The sequence below is a fragment of the Ursus maritimus genome, unplaced genomic scaffold, assembly GCF_017311325.1.
Source record: "Ursus maritimus isolate PB19 unplaced genomic scaffold, ASM1731132v1 scaffold_12, whole genome shotgun sequence".
Classification (NCBI taxonomy): Eukaryota; Metazoa; Chordata; class Mammalia; order Carnivora; family Ursidae; genus Ursus; species Ursus maritimus.
Window position 1 is genome coordinate 65,763,492 of NW_024423564.1, and position 22,530 is coordinate 65,786,021.

Sequence of the window (22,530 nt, forward strand, 5' to 3'; positions counted from 1 at the left end):
TCGCTTTATTGTTTGAAAGGAACATATTTTATACACTTCTCTATGTATAATGTATTTCACAATAAAAATTATTTTTAAAAAGACTGGATTGGACAATCTCTTAGATTCTTGTCATCTTTGATGGTTTATGGCCTAAGCCCTTCCCAAATGGATTTATTGTTGGCCCTACATTGACAGTTCGATTTAAGCAATATACATTGAGATGCATATGCAGTGAATTGGGGAACCTTGAAGAGAGAGGGGGACACACTAACAGAATCACAGAGTAAGAAACTAGGAAGAGGAACATGATCTGATTCACGCTTCAGTTCTCAGAGAGGCAACGGATTTTACATGAAAGGTCCTGAGTTCCGGTCCTGGTTCTACCTTCTCTGGGCAAGCCTCTTCTCTAATCTTCAATTTCCTCATGCTGGCTTCGTAAACCATACTGTGAAATTCAAATAGAGAACCAATAATAATTATTCTTCTTTTACACTTGGGGAAACTGAGGCCACACTGGGACTCCGCTAGCCCAAGGTGCCATCGCCACCTTGGAACTCAGGGCTCCTGAATCCAACTCCCTGACCCACTGTCCCACTACACAAACAGCTAGCTATTCTCTCCTTTGTCTGGCTTTGAGCCCACGGTTTGATGTCATAGAAGAACTGCCCCGCCCCACCTCGCTCCTTCGGAAGCCACGCCTCCTCGCGTGGCCCCGCCTCTGGCGTTCGCCGAGCCCCGCCCCCGGCCTCTAGCCCTGGAGTGGCGGCTCCGGCGATTCCCCGCCCCGCCTCTCTTCCGGCCCCGCCCCGCCTGGCTGCCATGACAACGAGTCCGCGCCCAGCGCACAGCTGCTGCTCGGGCGGGACCCAGGCTGGACCGCGGGCCCCGGCCTGGGGGCCACAGCTGCCACCGCCGCCGCCACCTCGTCTCCTCCCCGTCCCCGCCCCGCCCCGCGTCTCCTCGTCTCACTCGGGCCCGCGGCCGGGGTCCCTCCCCGCCGCCCCACCCCGCGCGGATGCCGAAGGTGAAGGCGCTGCAATGCGCCCTGGCGCTGGAGATCCGCTCTGTGAGTACCGGTCGCACCCCCCACCCCCGCCGCCTGGGAGTCGCCGAGCCTCCGGCATTTACTCGGGGACGCCTCCCTCGTTCACCTCCTTAACCCCGAGTCACTTCAAAACCTCCTTCACCCTCCGAATCATCCCTCGGGAGCCTTGACCCGTGTCACTTCTGTCTCCTCCCTCTTCAAAATGCTGAAGGCCCTCCCACTCCAGCCACGCAGAGCTCTATCCCCTCCACGCCCCCACCTCGGCTGTCCCAGCTTCCAGTTTGGGTTCCATCAGATCATTTCCAAACCACTTCAGAAAGCCCCTCCTCTCCTGCCCCTAACTTTCCAGTGAATTGGGTTGGGGAGCGTCTCTTTAAATTCCTCTTCTCTGCTCTTGTCTTAAAGAGTTATCTTAGAGAGCCCCGTTTCTCTCCCGTCGTCAAGGGGGACTTTTCTTCCCAAATCACTGCAGGCAGATTCTTTCAGACAAATTTCCAAGCTTCTGATTGGTGAAGGAGCCTTTACTCTCAGTAAAGGCTGAATGTGGAATCCTCACACCCAGCAACCAAATTGTGTCAGCATTGCACAAAGCACCTGACCGTCTCCCCCAGGGCCAGCCCCTCAGAAACCATTTCAGGTTCCTCCAATCCCCAGACCCTCCTGGAGGTGAGACGGATCCCTTACCCTTCTTGTCACTGCAAGAAAGGCTCCAACTTTTACAGAGAAACTACTCATTCTTTGAACTTGCTGGAGAGGACCAGCCACCCCACCCCCAGTCACTCTCCAGACCTGCTCAAGAGGATCCTGTCCCAGACCTGCTGTGGAAATCCAACTGAGGCATTGAACCCCCATGTCCTTCCTTAAGTGAAGAAGGAGGTTGGGCCTCCCCATGATATGAGAAACCTCCATCCCTCTTAATCATTTCAGAAGACCCTTCCAAGGGTTTTTGAACTCCCTCCTCTTCACTTTTTACAGAACCCTCTCATTCTTGTTGTCAGACGAAAGCTCCAGCTTGTCTCTTCTAGAGGAAATACCCAGAGAAGCTTTCCACACTCTCATTTCAGACGTGCCAGCAGTCGTACCAAAATTCCATTCAGACCCTTTTCTGTCCTTCCACCTCTCCTAAGCCTTCTATCTCTCAACTCTTTGATCTCCCAGCAAAACAGGGGGCAGGTATGTATGTGTGAGGGTACTTAAGTATCCTACACCAGGCCTCTGAGTGCTGCACCAAGAAGCCCTCCCCACTTCTTCCTGCAGGCATGGCTTCTTTCTCCACTTAACCCACCCTTGGCCATCCCCTGCTTTCCTGGCTGTTCTAACTCGCATTAGAATGAGGCCACTGTAACACAGTCCGAGTTACCCCCACGAAAGTCACAAGACAGTTCTAGATCTTTTGTTAGGTCTTAAAGAAGGCAAGGCTGGGTAGGGCAGAGGGTGAAGGAGAAGAATGTTTCTGGCACTCTTCATTTATCTCTAAACCCGCAGAGATTTTACTCTGCTGCGTGGGAAACTACAGCCCTAGCTTCGGATATTTTCATACACAGCTGCCAAAGATTAGCAACTTCTTTGTAAAGTAAAAGATTCCTTTAGCAAAAGCATACACGAAGCCTCCTAAATGGCCTGGCCTGGAGCAGTTAGAACTCCTCCTGGTGCGGCCTCACCAGACTTTGCTACTGGCCGCCGCTTCCTCCTCTGCCGGCCAATAGGGGTCAGCAGCGCAGCGGGGGCAGCTGCCTGACTGGCGGGCGGCTCCTTCCCGTCCTCTGCCAACAGGATCGTCAAGAGGAAATACTTCGTTGTAACTGATTACTGCCCAGAGGAGTTGCAGAAATACTTTTGATTTCAGTCCCTTTCTTGCTCCGCGTTGGTTGTGCTGCAGAAAGTGAATTTAGTACAATGGAGCTCTGTGTTCACTGAAGCTGAAGCATTTATGCAGGTGGAAACATTTCTATTTAACTTTTTTTCAACAAACACTTGAGTCACAGAATTTTACAGTTCTAAGAATCTTAGATGTCATTGAATTTAATTCGTTTCACAGGCGAGGCTCAGCACGGCTAATTTTTTGTTTAGGGTTGCACAACTACTTAGAGGCAGATCTGCAAGAAGATGCTAAGTTTTCTGACCAGCAAAAGGCCTGTTAAATGGCTCTGATGCTGAGAAGGAGCAAAAAAAAGACCATTAGCAACCACACATGTTAAGCAAGCTTGACTAATTTGGCTTTGATTGAATAGACGAATTATGTGACCGTAGATACTTTTAGCATCTTCTTTTAAATTTTAGTTTTTTCTTTTCAGTTTAATTTTTTATGTTTACATGGTATAAAAGTCAAAACCTACAAAATGATATACTCAGAGCAGTCTCACATCCAGCTCTGCCTCCTCAAACTTATTTCCCATCCATACTCATCTGCTGTAGGTCATCATTTTTATTGGTTTCTGAATTATTCTTCTAGTGTTTCCTTTTTTTTTTAAAGATTTTATTTATTTATTTGACAGAGAGACAGGCAGTGAGAGAGGGAACACAAGCAGGGGGAGTGGGAGAGGAAGAAGCAGGCTCATAGCGGAAGAGCCTGATGTGGGGCTCGATCCCAGAACGCCGGGATCACGCCCTGAGCCGAAGGCAGACGCTTAATGACTGTGCCACCCAGGCGCCCCTAGTATTTCCTTTTGTAATAACCAAATAGATACATACACACACCATTCCCTTCACATGTATTTTTTCTTTGCTTCTTTTCTTATGTAGTAGGTAGCATATTATATAAACTATTCTGTACTTTGCTGTTTTTCTTCACTCAATATATCTTGGTGATCACTCTGCATCTATAAAAAGTTGGCATCTTTATTTTCCAACTTTTTATTGACATTTTTCAAACATAAAGAGTAGTTGGAAGAATAGTACAATGAACGACTATATCCCATGGCCTATGTACATTAATTTGATTTATCTGTACATAAGTATATGTGTATGTACAAAATAAATGTGGCTTTTTTGCTGAAAATTTGGAAGTAAATTGTTGGTATCATATAACACCACTCCTAAATACTTCTACATAGATCTTCTAAAAATAAGCACATTGTTCTGCATAACCACCATACTGTTACTACACTTCAGATCATTAGTGACAATTTCTCAATGGCTAGTGCACATTCAGGTCTTCCCAGTTGTCCCACAAATAACTTTCATAGTTAATTTTTTAAAACCAGGATCCAATCAAGGTTTACATGTTGCATTTGGTTGTTAGGTCTTTTAAGTCCATTTTAATATAGAGTTCTACTTTTTCATTCCTGTGATCTTTCCTTCCTCCGCCCTCTCCCCTCACCCCCCAAATCCCCCCCAGTGGATTTAGATAAATTCATACACTCATGTAATCATTACTTAGGTCAAGAATTAGCTCACTTCTGTCACCCTAGGAAATTCCCTTGTGCCCCTGTCAAGCCCCATGAAGAGAGAACTACTATCTGATTTCTATTACCATAGATTAGTTTGCCAGTATGTGAATTTCATATTAAATGGAATCATTCAGTATGTAAATTTTGTGTCTGGCTTCATTTGCTCAGCATATTTTTGAGATTTATTTTCCAACTTTTTATTGACATTTTTCAAACCTACAGAGTAGTTGGAAGACTAGTACAATAAGTGACTATATCCCACGCCCTATGCACATTGATTTATCTGTACATAAGTATATGTGTATGTATATACACAACCATCATGTTACTGTGCGTGTCAGTAGTTTATTCCTTTATATTGTATGTGTATACGGCAACATTTTTAGCCATTCTCTAGACATTTGGGTTGTTACCAAGTGGTGGTTGTCATGGATAAAGCTACTATGGACATTCATTCTTGTAAAAATCTTTCTGTGTATATTACCTTTGAAGAGACCGTGCTCAGATATAGAATATCCCATGTCGTGTTATTGTCTGAGTTTTTTCCCTTTGTGGTGACATTTAATTTGTTTCTAATTCCTTTTAACTGGAAATTAGATGTTTTACCTCTATGTACCTGTTGAAAGTGTGACACTCCATTCTCCTTTCCCCCCACCCTCTCCACGATTGTTTTCTGCTGCAGTCTTGTATTGGTAGTAATCTCATGGTTAATACTGTGGTAATATGAGAGCAAGAACATAGTAAAGATGCAAGGTTTTACTTTTTTTTAATTTTTATTTTTTTAAGATTTTATTTATTTATTTGACAGAGAGAGAGACAGCCAGTGAGAGAGGGAACACAAGCAGGGGGAGTGGGAGAGGAAGAAGCAGTCTCCCAGCATAGGAGCCTGATGTGGGGCTCGATCCCAGGACCCTGGGATCATGCCCTGAGCGGCACGCTTAACGACTGAGCCACCCAGGCGCCCCAAGATGCAAGGTTTTAATGTATAACACAACATTTTGTGTTGCTCCACAGAGCTATGTGACTTGAGAGAATATATATTGCTAGGAAGAAAGTGTGACTTTTCTCAATCTTTGGAGAATGATAGGCCAAGTAACTTGTTTTTCAAGAGCAGCAAAAGAATTACATTTCCTACTACTTACACTTTTAATAGTTGATACATCTTATCTATGATATGAAAAAGTATTTTTGCTGCTTCTTCTCTTTACCTTCTTTTTGTTACTTAGTAGTTCAGTTTTCATGAGATTATTTGGGAGAATGGAAGAAATTCGAGAGAGAAAAATAAAGCCAGTGCCTGGACAATGAGACCAGCCAATTTGCTTTACCTGAATAGTGGCAGTTTGAGGTTAGTTTATATATGTAATTCCTGGATTTTCTTCTCTATACTCCCTTCACCTTGTTACCTCATCAAATTATTGGTAACATTGGGGCAAACAGATCTGGGTCCTTTTTGATCGCTACTCATCTGAACATTTGTGATCCTTATCCAGGTTTCTGTGATGTCTCACAATTGTGCTACAGTTGGTGGTAAATTTCCTTGAAATATAGATGTTTAAAAACTTTAATAAAATACTTGAACCTTACAGAAAAAATAAAACTGAATACTCTGATTCCACCCTCCCCACACCCTGATTTCACAAATGCTACATTTTACATGTTTGCTGCAGATTTTGTTTTTAAGAACTAAAATGGTACAGATACAGTTAAGGCCCCTTTGTACACCTTCCTGACCCCAGTTTTTCTCCTTCCCTTCCTAGAGGTAAGGTAATCAATATCTTGAAGTTTGAGTGTATTATTTTTATTCTGGTTTTGTACTTTTACTATATATTTGTGTGTGTCTGTGTGCTGCTTGTATTATTATTTTGTTTTAAAACTTTACAGAAATGGTATTACTCTATGTATCTTTCTGCATACCTGGTTTTTCCAGTTCAGTTTTCAAAATTTGTCAGTGTTGATTCTTGCAGATCAAGTTCATTTCCTTAATTGCTATATAATACTGTTTATTTTTATAATAATGATTAATTTATATTCTATTATTGATAGACTTTTAAATGCCAGTGAAATTTGTTGGGCTGCTTTTGTTTACTTCAGTGTTTGGGGGCCCTGTTGGTCTTAATTGTCTAGTATTCTGCGTGACTTCAGTGTCCTATTGCATATGTAGATGAAAACATGCATATAATTATTAGAGGTTAAGAATCTGTTTTATGTATAAACACGAAGTTTTGGGGTTTTTTTTGCAAGGTGGTAAAATACAGGGAATTTTCTAGGAATACAATTACAATGTAAATTGAGGAAAGAGTATAGTTAGTTTTGTTTGAAATTCTGCTAAGAATTTACTTTTTTGGAAAATCGTGGCACCAAAGGCAGCACTGTTTGAGTTCGAGTTGCCAGTATGGGCACCTGTCATTCTGCTTTAGAAACTGTCCGTTTTACTTAGATTCCGTGTATAGGTGCAAATACTCTGTCTTCTAGCTTAGTCCGGCCACAGCATTTACATATAGAAATAGATCTTTTAATATAAATTTTTTCTGTGGTTTTTTGTTTGTTTGTTTGTTTTAGTTAGGGCATTGGTTTATTTTTTAGTCACATGTATGGGTAAATTGCAAACTGTCTTTTGAAAAGGAGGGTTTTGGATCTTATACAATACAGACCCAGTGCTCCAGGCACTAGATTTAGTGGAAGTGCGGAGGCTCGGGCAATGGTGTTAGTTTCACAGGGCTACTATAACAAATTTCCACAAACGACGTCTTAAGACAACAGAAATTTATTACCTTGCGTTTCTGGAGGGCAGAAGTCCAAGATAAAAGTTCAGCAGGGCAATACTCCTTCAGAAAGCTCTGGGGGGGGGGGTTGGTAGGGGGTGCAGGGGTGGGGGTGGGGAGTAGAGGGGCGGGGGGTGTGGGATTGGGATTCTTTCTTGTTCTTCCAGTTCCTGATGTCTCCAGGCATTTCTTGGTTTGTGGCTGTGTAAACCAATCTCTAATCCAAGAGGTTTCATCTGTGAATAGCCGGTTTATATCCTTTGCCCTTAGGAATTCCAGAGGTTTATTTTTCCTTCTTGTTGAATAGATGTTGGATACTAACCTATCAGTTATATGTCATGTAACTTTCAGCGATCTAGTTGAACCTTATTTTTTCACTTTGTTCTTGCCGTCTTTAGCAAATACCTTTTCTTTCTTTTCTTTTTTTCTTTCTCACTGGTAAACAAAGAATGCTATTGACCTAAGTGAACTCTTTATAGAACTGTATATTCAGCAAGTATATGCACAAATCCTAAGTGGGTACTCACCATCTGGATCAGTAATTAGAATATCAACACCCCACATTTCTTTCCCGTGCTCCATCCCTCCCAGCCACTCCTTTTGTCCCCTCCTCTCCCAAAGGTAACTGCTATCAGGACTTCTATCACAATATAATTTGAAGTTGTGAAATCTCTCTTTCTCCAGAGTATGAACTTTTAAATGTCTAATATCATTGTGAGGTTTCATCCCTGTCATTTTGTAAGACAATAGTTCTTTGTCATTCTGTTGTTTTTTCTCCCCAGCTTTACCGAGCTGTAAATGACACATAACATTGTGTAAGTTTGAGGGGTTCAACATGCTGATTTGATACATTTATAAATTGCAGAATGATTACTGCTATAGTATTGGCTACTACCTCCATTCAGTCACATAGTTATCATTTCTTTTTTGCGGTGAGGATATTTAAGATCTGTTCTCTTAGCAATACGTAAGACTGTATTAGCTATAGTCACCAGGTTGTACGTCAGATCCCCAAACTTGTCAATCTTACAACTAGAAGACTGTATCCTTTGACTAATATCTCCCCATTTTCCCTCTATCCCCCAGCTCCTGGTAACCACCGCTCTACTCTGCTTCTCTGAGTTTGTCTTTTTTAAAAATTCAACATATAAGTGGTGTCTTACAGTATTGGACTTTCTCTGACTTCCTTCACGTAGCATAATGCCCTCGAGGCCCATCCAGCTGTCTCAGGGATTTCCTGCTTTCTCATGGCTAATAGATTATATATGTATAATCTCACATCTTCTCACATCTTTATGCCTTCATGCATTCATGGACAGTTGGACACTTAGCTTGTTTTCCGTATCTTGGCTATTGTCAGTAATACTGCAAAGAACATCGGAGTACAGACATCTCTATGAGATCCTGTTTTCAATTTCTTTGGATATGTACCCAGAAGTGGGATTGCTGGATCATATGGTAGTTCAAGTTTTAATTTTTTGAGGAGCTTCCATATTGTTTTCCACAGCTGCTATACTCAGTTTACATTCCCGTCAGTAGTGCAGTAGGGTTCCCCTTCCTCCACACCCTTGCCAACACTTAGGATTTCTTGTCTTTTTGATAATAGCCGTTATGACAGTGGCGAGGTGATATCTCACTGCGACTTTGATTTGCGTTTCCCTGATGATCAGTGATGTTCACCACCTTTTCATGGACCTGTTAGCTCTCTGCCTGCCTTTCCTGGAAAACTGCCTATTCAGTTCCTTTGTATCCATTCTACTGTTGATGGACATTCTCACTTTTCCCAGTTTGGGGATATTTCATGTTGTATTCCTATGAATATTCTTGTATGTCTTCTCGCACATTGTGAGTTCAGCACATTGCTGAAATCTCACATTAGTTCTGGTTATTATTTGGATTTTCTATGTGGAAAATTATGTTGTTTACAGATAGAGACAGTTTGACTTTTCCTGTCCAATGTTTTTTTCTTTTTTTCTTTTCTTTCCTTTATTCTGTATCCTTGAGTAGAATCTCTGGTATGAAGTTAAACAGTAGGAATAATAGTAGATATATTTGTCTCTGTATTTTTGTTTTAAGTTGTGCTTCTGAGGTTACACCAGTAAGTATTAGATTGAATCTTATGAATTTGCTATGATTATTTTTGGACTTAAAAAAAAAAGCCATGGCTGTTTCATATAGTTCAACCTAATGTAATATTGGCTCTAGGATTTTCATTTATTGAATTAAGGAAGTTCCCTTCTATTCCTCATTTTGGAAATATCCTGAGCATTGAATTGTATTGAATGCTTTTTGAGATTATTATGTAATATTGTTCCCATAGTCTATAAAAGGACACGTTTTGTGATGTTGCCCTCTTTACTTCCTTTGGTAAATTCTTTTGGTTAGGATGTATTATTTTTCCTATATTTGGATTGGCTGATTTTTAATTTAGGATCTTTCATTTGGGTTCATAGATGAGATTTTGCTTTTTTGAGTCAAATTCTTGTTTCATTTAGATTTTGTTTTTTTATTCTTTTTTTTAAAGATTTTACTTATTTAATCGTCAGAGAGAGAGACAGTGCGCACAAGCAGGGGAGCAGCAGGCAGAGGGAGAAGCAGACTCACGGCTGTAAAAGGAGCTGGGTGCAGGGCTCCATCCCAGGCCTCCAGGATTATGACCTGAGCCGAAGGGAGACGTTTAACCGACTGAGCCACCCAGGCATCCCTCGGTTTTTTATTCTTAAAACTTTTATTTTAAAATATTTTAGACATACAAAAAATTATAAAGAGCAACATAATGAACACCCATGTGCCCACCTACCAGCTTAAAAAGTGAAACATTATGGATGAAGGTGAAGCCTCCTATTTATCTCTCTAAAAAATCCCTTCTCCCTTCTTCCCTTTCGCTACTCACTATTCTGAACTGTGTTTTATCATTCCTCGGCATTTCTCAGTATTTTTCTCATATTAGTGTCTGTCTTTAGGGCACTTGATTTGCTTCCAAGTGATCTTTAACTGGATCCCAAAAGGATTGGTAATATTGTTTTAAATTACTTGGTTCTAAATATTTTTATCATTTTTATTGTGATTTCTGCTTTAGCTTACAAGCTGCTTAGGATTTTGTTTCAGTTTCAAGATGCGTAGGATTTCTATATGTGGATATACTCCCCTGCCCCTGCCATACTCACCTACACATAGACATGCATACTATCTTATATTGCGGTATTTTAATGTAATTGCATTGGGGTATTGGGCGACGTCTGCATGATATTGACTATTTCTGTTGAGATTTCTTTTGTGTCCTGATACTTACCCAGTTGCTGTGAGTGCTCTCTATTTACTCGAAAATAATATATAACTTCATTTGTTGGATGTACGTCTCTACGGCCGTTATCAGATCAAGTTTATTTTCTCCGAAATACCTCCAATTCCATATTAATTTTTTTTGTCTGCCTGATCTACCAGGTTGTGATGGAGATATATTAAAATCTTCACTATATTTATGTGTTTCACGTTATTGTTGGTGTTTCCAGTGCACTGTGATCTGTAGAACTGTGGATTCATTTCTACTGACTCTGTTCCATACTGGGTGTGTACTTTCCATTTGAGAATTTCTTCAGTTCTGGGTAAATTCTTAGCTAGTATATCTTTGAACTTTATTTTTGTCTCCTGTTTTCTCTTTTCCTCTGACACTACTATTAGACATATATTGGAACTTTTATCTATTCTCCATGTTTCTTAAGTGCTTTTTTGGGGGGTGTAATTTTTATTTTTATATCTTGTTCTAGGGAATTCTTCAGGATTATATTCTTATTTAGTTATTAAGTTAAATTTTAAAGATCTCCCATATTGAGGGGCACCTGGGTGGCTCAGTCAGTTAAGCATCCAACTCTTGATTTCAGCTCAGGTCATCATTTCAGGGTCTTGAGATCAAGCCCCTTGTAGGGCTCTGCATTGAGCATAGAGCCTGCTTGAGATTCTCTCTCCCATTCTCTCTGCCCCTCCTCCTGCTCATGGGTGTGCACATGCTCTCTCTCTCGCTCTCAAAAAAACCAAAAAAAACCCCAAAATAAACCCCAGGAGCACCTAGGTGACTCAGTCGGTTAAGCGTCTGCCTTCGGGATCCTGGGATCGAGCCCCACATTAGACTCCCTGCTCAGTGTGGAGCCTGCATCCCCCTTTCCCTCCGCTCCTCCCCCCTGCTCACTCTCTCTCCTGCTCTCTCTCTCTCTCAAATAAATAAAATCTTTAAAAAAAAAAAACCCAAAACTCCTATATTGAGATTTTTAACTTCATTGACTACATATTCCAGGATTCTCATATAGTCTATCTTTATATATATTAATTTATTAATTTTTTTTTGCAGTAATCTTTATCCCCAGTGTAGGGCTCAAACTCACCACCCTGAGATCAAAAGTTGCATGCTCTACTGACTGAGACAGCCAGCCACTTCTTAGTCTCTCTTTTTTGAATATTTTCCTTATCTGTTTTAATTTTAGTTTTTTGTTTTTTATGGACTTCCCCCCTTCTTAGATGAAATAGCCTAACTACTGATTTAAAAATTGTTTTCAGATTGTACAAATTAATTTTCATTTGTATGTATGAATTTATCTCTGGATTATCAATTCCATTGGATTTCTTAGCTCTTGGAATTGCACTGAAATTATAGACCAATTTTGGGAGAATTGATGTCTTAACAGTATTGAGTCTTTCAGTCCACGAACCTGGTATATTTTTACATCTATCTGGACCTTCAGTTTCTTTCAGAAGTGTTTATTGTTTTCAGTAGACATGCCTCGTACATACTTTGTTAAATTTATATGTAAGTTCTGCATACTTCAGGTTCTAATGCTATTGTAAATGGTATTTTAAAAAAACCTCATTTTGTAAGTGTTACTGCTTGATTTTTGCATATTGAATTTATATCCCGTGTCATGAGATTCTTTCCTTATTTCTGGCACCACATTTGTAGAGTGTAGACTACAGTTAGGTTGTCTGCAAATACTCAGTTTTACCTCTTTTCAATCTGTATACCTTTTGTTTCTTTTATTTTTCAAATTTCTTTTTCTCGTCCCCTAGCACCGGCCAGGACGTATGTACTACATTGTTGAATGCAAGTGTTGAGCATGAACATACGGACCTTTTTGCTGATATTGGGGAAGCATCCAGTCTTTCAACATTATGTTTGACATCAAATTCAGGCTTTTTCATAGATATTCTTTATCAGTCGAGGAAATTTCCTTTAGTTCTCAGTTTGCTAGAGCTTTTATCATAAATGGAGCTTACATCTGTCAAATGCCTTTTCTGCAGAAAAAGAATTGAAGGGAATTTCTAAGATCTAATGCTATAATACACCTTTTAGAAGTGATTTAATTATATCTAACACATTTTTGTGTACCGTCTTTTTATTTTCATGAGTTCAAAGTATTTTTTAATTTGTCTTTTAATTTCTTCTCTGATTCATATGAGTGATTTAAAAATACAATGTTTAATTTCCAAATATTTAGATTTTTTCAGATATTTTCCTGTTATTTATTTCTAGTTGAATTTAATGGGGTTAGAGAATATAGTCTGCTTGATTTCAGTCCTTTCATGTTTGTTGAAAGTCATAGGGTTCACAGTATCACCTTTCTTGATAAATGTTTTCATGTGCACTTGGAAAAAAATGTGTATCCTTCTATTGTTGGAAGGAGTATTACATAAATATCAACTAGGTCAAATTATTTGAATGTTGTTCACATTTTCTATACTCTTAATGATCTTTTGATTGCTTATTTTATCAGTTACTAAGAGGAAAGTATTGAAATTCAGTTATATACTGTAATTTTTTGCTTCATTTACTTTGATACTATCTTATTAATTGATTACACATTTAATTTTCTTATATCTTCTTATTAAATCAAAATTGCAATTAATATGAAATGTTTAACTTTGGTAATCTTTCTCCTTCTGAAGTCTACTCTGTATCATAGTAAGGTAGGCACCTTGCTTTCTTATGATTAGTGAATGTATGATATACCTTTTTCTATCATTTTGCTTTTATCCTTAATCTTTAATTTTAAAAAAATTAAAATATAATTCACATATATAAAATGTACCCATTTTAAGTGCGCAATTCAGTGAATTTTAATATATTCACAAAGTTGTAAAGCAATCACCACTAATTCCAGACCATTTTCACCACCCTATAAAGAAATCCCATACCCGTTACCTGCTGTTCCTCATTCTCCTCCTGAGACCCTGGCTACCACTAATTGGATTTCTAGGTCTATGGATTTGCCTATTCTGGACATTTATATAAATGGAATCATACAATATGTGGCCTTTTGTGTCTGGCTTTTTTCACTTAGCATGTTTGTAAGGTTCATTCATGTAGCATCTGTCAGTACTTTCTTCTTTTTTATGGTCAGATAATATTGCATTTAGCTAATCCATTCTGCAGTTGATGAACATTTGCATTGTATCTAGTTTTTGGCTATTACGAGTAATGCTGCTGTACTCTTGTATGTATTTCTGGGTTGCTGTGTGTTTTCAGCACTCTTGAGTACATACCTAGAAATTGCTGAATCTTATGGTAACTATTTAGATTTTTTAATGAACTGCCAAACTTTTTTCCACAGTGACTGTGCCATTAATGCATTTCCATCAGCAAAGTATGAGGGTTCCAATTTTTTGGCATGCTCCCCAAAACTTGTTTTTGTCCATCTTAATTATAGTCATCCTAGTGGATGCGAAGAGATATCTCATTATGGTTTTGGTTTATATTTCCCTAATGACTAGTGATATTGAACAGTTTTCATGAGTTTATTGGTCATTTGTTGATCTTTTTTGGAGAGATAGCTGTCTTTTTTTTTGCTTCATGGGTTTTGGAGCTCTCTTAAGTGCACATATATTTTCCTGAAATATATGTAATATATTTAATTTAATTGTTGTGTCATTATAAAATGTCCTTCTTTGTTTCTAGTACCAATTTTTGTTTTAATGTCTTTTTTGTCTGATATTAGTATAACTACTGCAGCTCTCTTTTGGTTATTGCTTGCATAGCTCATTTTTCCCATTCTTTTACTATCAACTCATTTGCATTTTTGAATCTAAAGTGTGTCTCTTATAGACAATGTATAGTCGGATCATAGTTTTTATCCATTTTATGAAGTTCTGCCTTCGCTTGGAGTATTTGGTCAGTTGTAATCACAGATAAGGTAGGATGGGCCTCTTTCATTTTGCTATTTGTTTCCTCCTTGTCATGTCTCTTTGTGTCTCTGTTTCTGCATTAGTGCCTTTTGTGTTAACTGTTTTCTAGTGTACCATTTTAATTCCTTTGTTTCTATTACTATAGTTTTTAGTTATTTTCTTGGTGATGGTTGTTCTGGGATTCACAATTAACATCTTCATTTATAACAATCTAGTATGGATTAATACCAATTCAATTTGAGTAGCACACAAAACTTTTGCTTCTATTTAGTTTCATTCCCTCTCTTCTAATGATTTTATTGTCATGCAAATTACATCTTTATACAGGTAAGCCTCATCAACACAGTTTCATAATTGATGCTTTATGTAATTTTATTTGAAATAAGGATGGAGAAATAAGAGAAGAAAATTTATACTGTTGTTATAGTTATCTATGCAGTTTCCTTCCTGGTGCTCTCTCTCTCTCTTTTTTTTTTTTTCCCACATGAATGTGAGTTGTTGTCTAGTGTCCTTGCATTTCAACGGAAGGACTCTCTTTAGTGTATCTTGTAGGGAAGTTGTGCTAATGATGAATTATCTGTTTCTGTTCATCCAAGAATATCTTAATTTTCCTTCCTTTTTGAAGGGAAATTTTTGTTAAAATTAAATTCTTATCTGAAAGAATTGAAGTGCAGTGTGCAAATATTCTGAAACTCCTTCAGCAGTTTACATAAGTCATCCCACTTCCTTCTAGCTTCATGTTCCTGATGCAAAATCAGCTGTTAATCCCATTGAGGATTTTTGTTACCTGCTGAATCACTTCTCTTGTGTTGCATTAAAGATTCTGTCTTCATGTTTGGCTTTTGTAAGTTTGATTGTGATGTATGTGGTTTGGAATTCTTTGAGTTTGTTGGAGGTGTAGATTGCTTTTATTAAAATTATGGAAGTTTTTGTCCATTTTTTTTTGAGTATTCTTTCTGGCCATTTCTCCTCTTATTCTGGGGCTCCTATTATATCTGTGTTGTTGTGCTTAATAGAATCCCACAGATCTCTGAGATTCTGTTCACTTTTCTTTATTTTTTCTTTCTGTTCCTTAGGCTGAATACTCTCAATTGACGTATTTTCAGGTTCACTTATTCTTTCTTCCGCTAGCTTCTCTAGTGAATTTTTTCATTTCTGTCATGTACTTTTAAACTCTAGAATTTCTATTTAGTTCTTTTAAAAAATAATTTCTATTTATTTATTGATATTCCCTCTTTGATGAGACATTATTGCCGTGTTGCCATACTTTACTTTAGATATTTAGACAAGGTTTCCTTTAGTTCTTTGTACATATTTATAATAGGTGATTTAAAATCTCTGTTTAGTAAGGCCAACTTCTGGGCTTCCTCAGACAGTTTCTATTGACTACCTTTTCCCCTGTGTATGGGTCATACTCTTGTTTCTTTCTATGTAATATTTTTTGTTGAAAATTGAACTGTTTAAATTATATAATATGGAACTCTGTAAATCAGACTCCCCCTATTTCTCAGGGTTTATTGTTTGCTGTTTTTGTTGTTTGCTGTTGCTTTTGGTTTGTTTAGTTACTTTCCTGAGTTAAAGTCTGTATTCTTTGTCATGTGTGGCCACCAAAGTCTCTGCTTGGTTAACTTGGCTTGCTAGTGACAGGATTTATATATCCTTAAATGTCTTTAACCAATAAGTCTTCCAGTCTTTGCTGAGAATCTCTGTGTGCTTATTGGGGCATGTTTTCTATGCCCTGCAGGCAGTTTACAACTCTGTCCTAGCCTTCACTTCCAAGTACCCCAAAGCCTCAAGGTCAGCCAGAGGTGAGAGATTAGGATTTCATCAGGTCATTTCTGGGCACGTGCACAGCCCTGAACATGTGCATGATCTTTTAAATTGCTGACAATATGTTAGAGCTTCTCAAAGACAGCACCCGCCACCACCCCCCCACACCCATGTACATGATTTTCCAGCTGTGCCTTTTAAGTATTTTGATCAGGTTATGGTTTGCCTCAATTGTGATCACTGCCTCAGGCATCTGTGGTGTTAAACAATTGCTTCTGATTGTTTTTGACAATTGCCTTGGGGAGAAAAGCTGTTTGTATGAGTGAACTCCAATGCAGGTCAAATAAAGAGAATCTCTGTGAATGAGGGTTTCCAGGGTACTGTCAGACAGATAAAATAACGACAATTCCCTGCGGATGGGGCTTTTGGGTAGCACTAGTGTCTGTGGGACTGCTGATTTTCATGGCTACTATAATTCTAAGGATTTTGGTTTTCAAGAAGAAGATTTTGGTTTTCAACAGAAGACCTGAGTAGAGGGAATTGGGAGTAGAATACATTAACATATCACAATGTCATTGTTTTAACCAAAATTCAGCTGTTTTTCTCCAATAAATGCTCTTAAGATTGTTGCAAATCTCTGATTAATTTCTAGAGCTATAAAAAGTTGATTTTGACAGTTGTTGGTAGTGTCTCTTTTGCTTGTATAGAGGGGCTGATTTTTGGAGGTATTTGGTCCACCATTCTGAAAGTACTTTTTCTATGTGTGTCTTTATCTTCAAAGTGATTTTTTTTTCAGACAGCATATTGTGTCTTGCTTTTTTATCCAATCTGAACAATTTCTGCCATTTAATTAGAATGCTTAGAATATTTGCATTCATGTAATTATCCATATGGTTGTTTTAAGTCAACCGCTTTGCTTTTTATTTTCTATTTGTTCCATCTGATTTTCTTTACCCACGCCCCCTTTCCTGCTTTCTTTTTGGAAAGCTTCTGGTTGTTCTTTTAAAGCATGGCAGAATTTGTAGAAATGTGGATGTGAAAAACTCATGCCTTCTTACATATATTACACGTTGGAAAGAGAATCAGTAGTTTCTAGTAGGACAATTAGAGCAGCTGCACTACTCATTTGGAATAGAATATGAGTGACAAATTTGAACCAAGGATGTAATTTAAAATTTTTTACCAGCTACATTAAAAAAAGTTAAAAGAAGTAGATAAATTAATTTTAAAATAATAATTTTATTTAAATCAATATATTCAAAGTGTTAGTTATTAATGAGATATTTTATGCTGATTTTGTAATGAGTCTTCATAATCTTTTTGAACAAGTCTTTAAAATCTTCAAAATCTTGTATTTTACATGCATTGTTCATCTCAATTTTGGACTAGCCACAGCTATAGGCATAAGTGGCTTGCAGCTACACATTGGATAACATGGAGTTAGAGAGATTCTAACAAGTTTGATTTTAATGAGGCAGAGTAGGAAGTGAAGGTGATGGACAGCATGAGATTTGCTGAGTACCTTGATTTTAATAGATTTTAATAATCAGTGGGAAATATATTAAGACAGAAGTGAAAAACAGAGTAAGAGGGAGATAGAGTCAAAATATCTGGCACAGAAAATAATCTTAACTGCTATGTACAAAGAGACATGAAGTCTTAGTCATTTATTCAATGCAGTAATGTGTTGAGATGACAAATGATAATGATTTTCAGTCTAACAATAACTATAGCTAGTATTGGTTGAATGCTCTGTTAGGCACTTTTCTAAGCACTTTTGAATGTACTGTATTGATTCATTTACTGAGTCCTTTTATTTTTTTTATTTTTTTTATTTTTTATTTTTTTTAAAGATTTTATTTATTTATTTGACAGAGATAGAGACAGCCAGCGAGAGAGGGAACACAAGCAGGGGGAGTGGGAGAGGAAGAAGCAGACTCATAGCGGAGGAGCCTGACGGGCTCGATCCCGTAACGCCGGGATCACGCCCTGAGCCGAAGGCAGACGCTTAACCGCTGTGCCACCCAGGCGCCCCTACTGAGTCCTTTTAAATAAGTAAATCATCTATACTTTCTTGGGGCTCTGTTGCTATATATATAAAAAATATGAAGCTGTACTTGATAATCTCTATGCTTCTTCTAAATACCAAAATTCTGTGTTTTTGGATATATGGATGAGGAAAATAAAATTTTTGTACTCAGGGAATTATGATTAAAAGAGGTGAAATGTACCCACTTAATTAAAATGCATGGAGACAATAATTGGGCCAAAATGTTATGAGAATCTAAAATGTGTTTACTTGAATATAGTAAATTCATAGTAAATGTTTGAATTAGATTGAATTGAATAATGATAGCTGGTGAGTCAAGAGAAGTTTCGTGTAGGAGATGCGCTGATTGATGTAAGCCTTGGGAAGTGGTGAGTGTAAATGAGAAGATGGAATGGAGTGGTAAGGAGTAGCCATCCAGATAGTGGAAGAATGTAATGTGTGTGTTCAGAGGACAATAAATATATACTTTGTATTATTGGGGAGGCATTGAGTAATATTACTATATGGGTAGGTTGGATTCAAATCCTAGAGAGCCTTTAATATCCCTTGAAGTGTGTGGTTGGTCATCGACAATGAAATATGGCGGGGACTGGGGAGACTGTGCCAGCCATAGTAGTTTTTAGAACCCTATATTTTGTGCCTATACTTTCAATCATTAGGCTAATTAAGTGCAATTTCATATTTTAAAAAATTTCATTGGGCTAGAAACTTATAATTCACTAGCTTCAAAACTTTGTCATATTGCTTTTGATGAGGGTGTATGGGCTGCTATTTAGGGTGATACAGGTCAGAATTGTGTTTTCATCACTAATTTTTTGTGTATCCTCTAGGATACTGCTTTGTTTCTGCTGAGTCTTAATCCTTTGTGATTAAATGATGCCGAATAAGTTTATGTCAGGATTCAGCATGAAGTGGGTGCCTAAGGCTGACTGTTGAAGACTGTTAGTGTCTGTCCCCAGAGCCAGTACACAGAGCTTCAAGTGTGGCACAAATAACCAAATGGAGAATCATAGATTTCTCAGAGGGATGGAAGTTATAAAGGCATTTCATGTAACTCTGTAAACATTAGAATCTCTCTCTCTCCTTTTTTTATTTGTGCGTATTTTTATTAGCTTAGACTAGTATTTTTATGTAATGCCTTGTAAATTATTCTAGTAGGGTAGTTCAGGGAATTCATAAAGCAGTCACATCTCTCTCTAATTTCATTCAGGTAACTTGTCCAGGAGTGGTGCTGAAAGACAAGGAGGACATCTATCTTAGCATCTGTGTGTTTGGCCAATACAAAAAGACACAATGTGTCCCAGCCAATTTTCCACTGGTCTTCAATGCCAGAATGGTGTTTGAAAAGGTGAGTTCAAATATCAGATTAAATATTAACAAATAATCGGAGTACTTCCAAATTTTTAATAAAAGCCCAGAACACAAATTATTGTTGCCAACTGTATACATCGGTTTCATTCAAAAGGAGATTTGTAATTTGAACCTGGAAGCCTGAAAATAAATATGCATTCTGTTATGCATTGAATCAGTTGCCTCTTTTTCATGATGGATCAGTTTATTTCTAAAATTATGTTAGTGGGCTTTATGTAAAATAGAGTATTTTGAGTATTAAATAATTTTTATAAAAAGGAGAGAGAAGGGACATTAATTGGTAAAAATCGGTTTTATTTTTACTATGGCTATCTCGTGGTACTTCTTTCTGAGTTTCTTTTCCATTTTTCCCTGAAACTGCTGCTTTTGGTTATTTCCAGTCATATTCCTCACTATTTTAATTTCCTTCTTTCCTTTTCTACTTTCCTCCTTCCTTCCCTCTCCTCCCATTCCTTCCTTTTTTCCCTTCCTTCCTTCCTTTTCTTCCTTTCTTCCTCTCTTTTCCTCTTCTTCTGCGAGGAATTACCCATGCCCTGCTCTGTTCCATGCACTGTTCTAGGCACTGGGTAAACAAGACAAACAGCCTCCTCTCTTGGAGCTTTCACTGTAATAGGAGAAACAGACAATAATCAAGTAAACACAGGAATAATACAACTTTAGATAGTGATAAGTGTCATGAAAAGAATAAAGGGAGGGTGAGGGGACAGAGAGGGCCTGAGTGATTAGGGAGATTACCTGATTTAAAGGGTGGTCAGAGAAGGCGGTAACATTTAAGCTGAACCTGAATTATGAGACAGTTTTTCAAAGGTCTAGGGGACAAGCATTCTAAGCAAAGGAATCACAAATATAAAGGCTTCTCATTGGGAATAAGCTTGATGGGTTGGAGGAGCACCAAGAGGGCTGGTACGAGCATGGAAACAAACAGGGGAGGAATTGGAGGTGAAGATGACGCAGAGGTGAAGCTGGAGAGCGAGAGATGGCTGGCCGTCATGTGTAATTGTCAAATCCCCCATGGTGATCATGGGAAGCAGAGACCAAGTGACAATCTTCAATGACATCAAAAGTTTCTTTGGTTGGGAAAGGAATATTTGGGGAACGAGAGGGAAAACATGAAGACTGCTGTTTTATGTGTATGTTCTTTCACGTCCTCTTTTCCACCTTGCTCGCATCTCCCTTCTCCCGCTATAGGTGTTCCCTGAAGCAGTAGACCCTGGAGATGTGGTTGCACAGCTGGAATGTAAGTTTTTAACTTTTAATTCCTGGTTCTAGGGCATTTTAGAATTATGCTTATTAATCTTGGGTTAGGTAAAAGTTAAAAAGAGTCTACTAAGAATTTTAAAAATCTTGAGGCTTTTTAAGCACTTTTTAAAAACATTTTTCGGAATATACCTGGAAATAGTAAAATATACATGTGCTGCAGAGAGGCTGCGAGTTTTTCCTTTTTCTGTGTTAGGTCTGTGAAATCAAGTGCTTTTGATGTAAAGATAGAGACTCACTTTGGGTGGGGCTTTGCCCTGCAAACAAGCATGTGTCTTTAACTTCAGTGTATTACAAATTAATATAGGAAATAATAAAAGATTGAAGCGATGGTAGCTTAAAATTATATGTGATTTGCATTTTGTATCGCATCTAATATGTTGGTAAATTATTTGAAGTGACATTTTCAAGGCTGTGAATAATAGTAAATTCCTCAAAGTACTAGGAATCAACTCTAAAAAGATACAACTATTTTTTTTAAAAAGATTTCGTTTATTTATTTGACAGAGATAGAGACAGCCAGCGAGAGAGGGAACACAAGCAGGGGGAGTGGGAGAGGAAGAAGCAGGCTCATAGCGGAGGAGCCTGATGTGGGACTCGATCCCAGATCACCGGGATCACACCCTGAGCCAAAGGCAGACGCTTAACCGCTATGCCACCCAGGCGCCCCAAGATACAACTATTTTTGAGAGCAGTGATGCAAAAGTATATATATACTTGGGAAGAAGTTATTCAAGCTCTGGGTATGAAGTGAAAAGCTCTGTTATTTATCCTTGTAATTAGAGAGGGAGCTGAGATCACCAGTGTGGTCTAATATATAACTGTGTGCAAAACACCAACAATATTGGGCATCATCAATGCCACCTGTTCTTCCCCCTTGCACCCCACTGGGACTCAAGCATTGTAGAAACATGGAACCTGGCACCATGCTGGAATCTGGGTGTATGGGGAGAAATAGGGCCAGCTTACGGTCTTATCTTCATGAATCTTACAGTTTAATGATTCTTCTCCAGAGAACTCTTATGGCCAGTGTCAATACTTATTATTATTTTTTCTTTTAGTTGTTCTAGCACTTGGTATTCTGTCTTTCACTGTGGTAGATTAGGTAGATGGCAATTTGGTGCCAGTGGGTAAATGCCTTTTTTTAAATTAACATTAAACAAATGTTAATATTTCTTGAACATCTTCTTCAGTATCTGGGAAATTATGTTGTGTATCTTAGAAAATATGAATTCTAATATCTAAATATCATCTAATATCTAGATATTATCTCATATCTAAATATGAGATAATTATATTTGAAACATAATTCTTTTTTTACTATTTGTATTTTTTTAAAGATTTATTTATTTATTTATTTGAGAGAGAGAGAGGGAGAGGGAGAGTTGGGAGATGGGACAGAGGGAGAGAATATCCAAACAGACTCTCGCTGAGCGCAGAGCCCCACATGGGGCTCGATCTCACAAACCATGAGATCAGGACCTGGGCCTAAACCAAGAGTTGAATGCTTAACCGACTGAACTACCCAAGTGCCCTTTTTTTCTATTTGATTTGAAATTTGGGGGCTATACAAAGAGTACTTAATGGTTATTATTATTTGGAAACTTTCTTGCCTTGATTTTCCTGATTCAGTTTTTCTCTTAGGTCTCTTCCACCTTACCGATTCTACTTTTTGTTACCTTTCTCAAACTCGTCTTTCTCTGCTCTGTCTTTAAATATTACTATTCCCCTGGC

The 22,530-nt window shown here is 38.2% G+C and overlaps 1 protein-coding gene across 3 annotated transcripts in view; it reads left to right on the plus strand.

The window, feature by feature from the left end:
• The first annotated feature begins 830 nt into the window (after positions 1–830).
• SPATA6 (spermatogenesis associated 6) overlaps positions 831–22,530 on the plus strand; it is a 139,960-nt gene continuing 118,260 nt past the window's right edge. For all 3 annotated transcript variants that reach the window (XM_040627328.1, XM_040627329.1, XM_040627330.1), the window contains exons 1-3: positions 831–1,048; positions 19,379–19,516; positions 20,728–20,776. In XM_040627328.1, the coding sequence (XP_040483262.1) occupies positions 998–1,048; positions 19,379–19,516; positions 20,728–20,776 (238 nt within the window). In that variant the 5' untranslated portion in view covers positions 831–997. The remainder of the gene's footprint in view (positions 1,049–19,378; positions 19,517–20,727; positions 20,777–22,530) is intronic.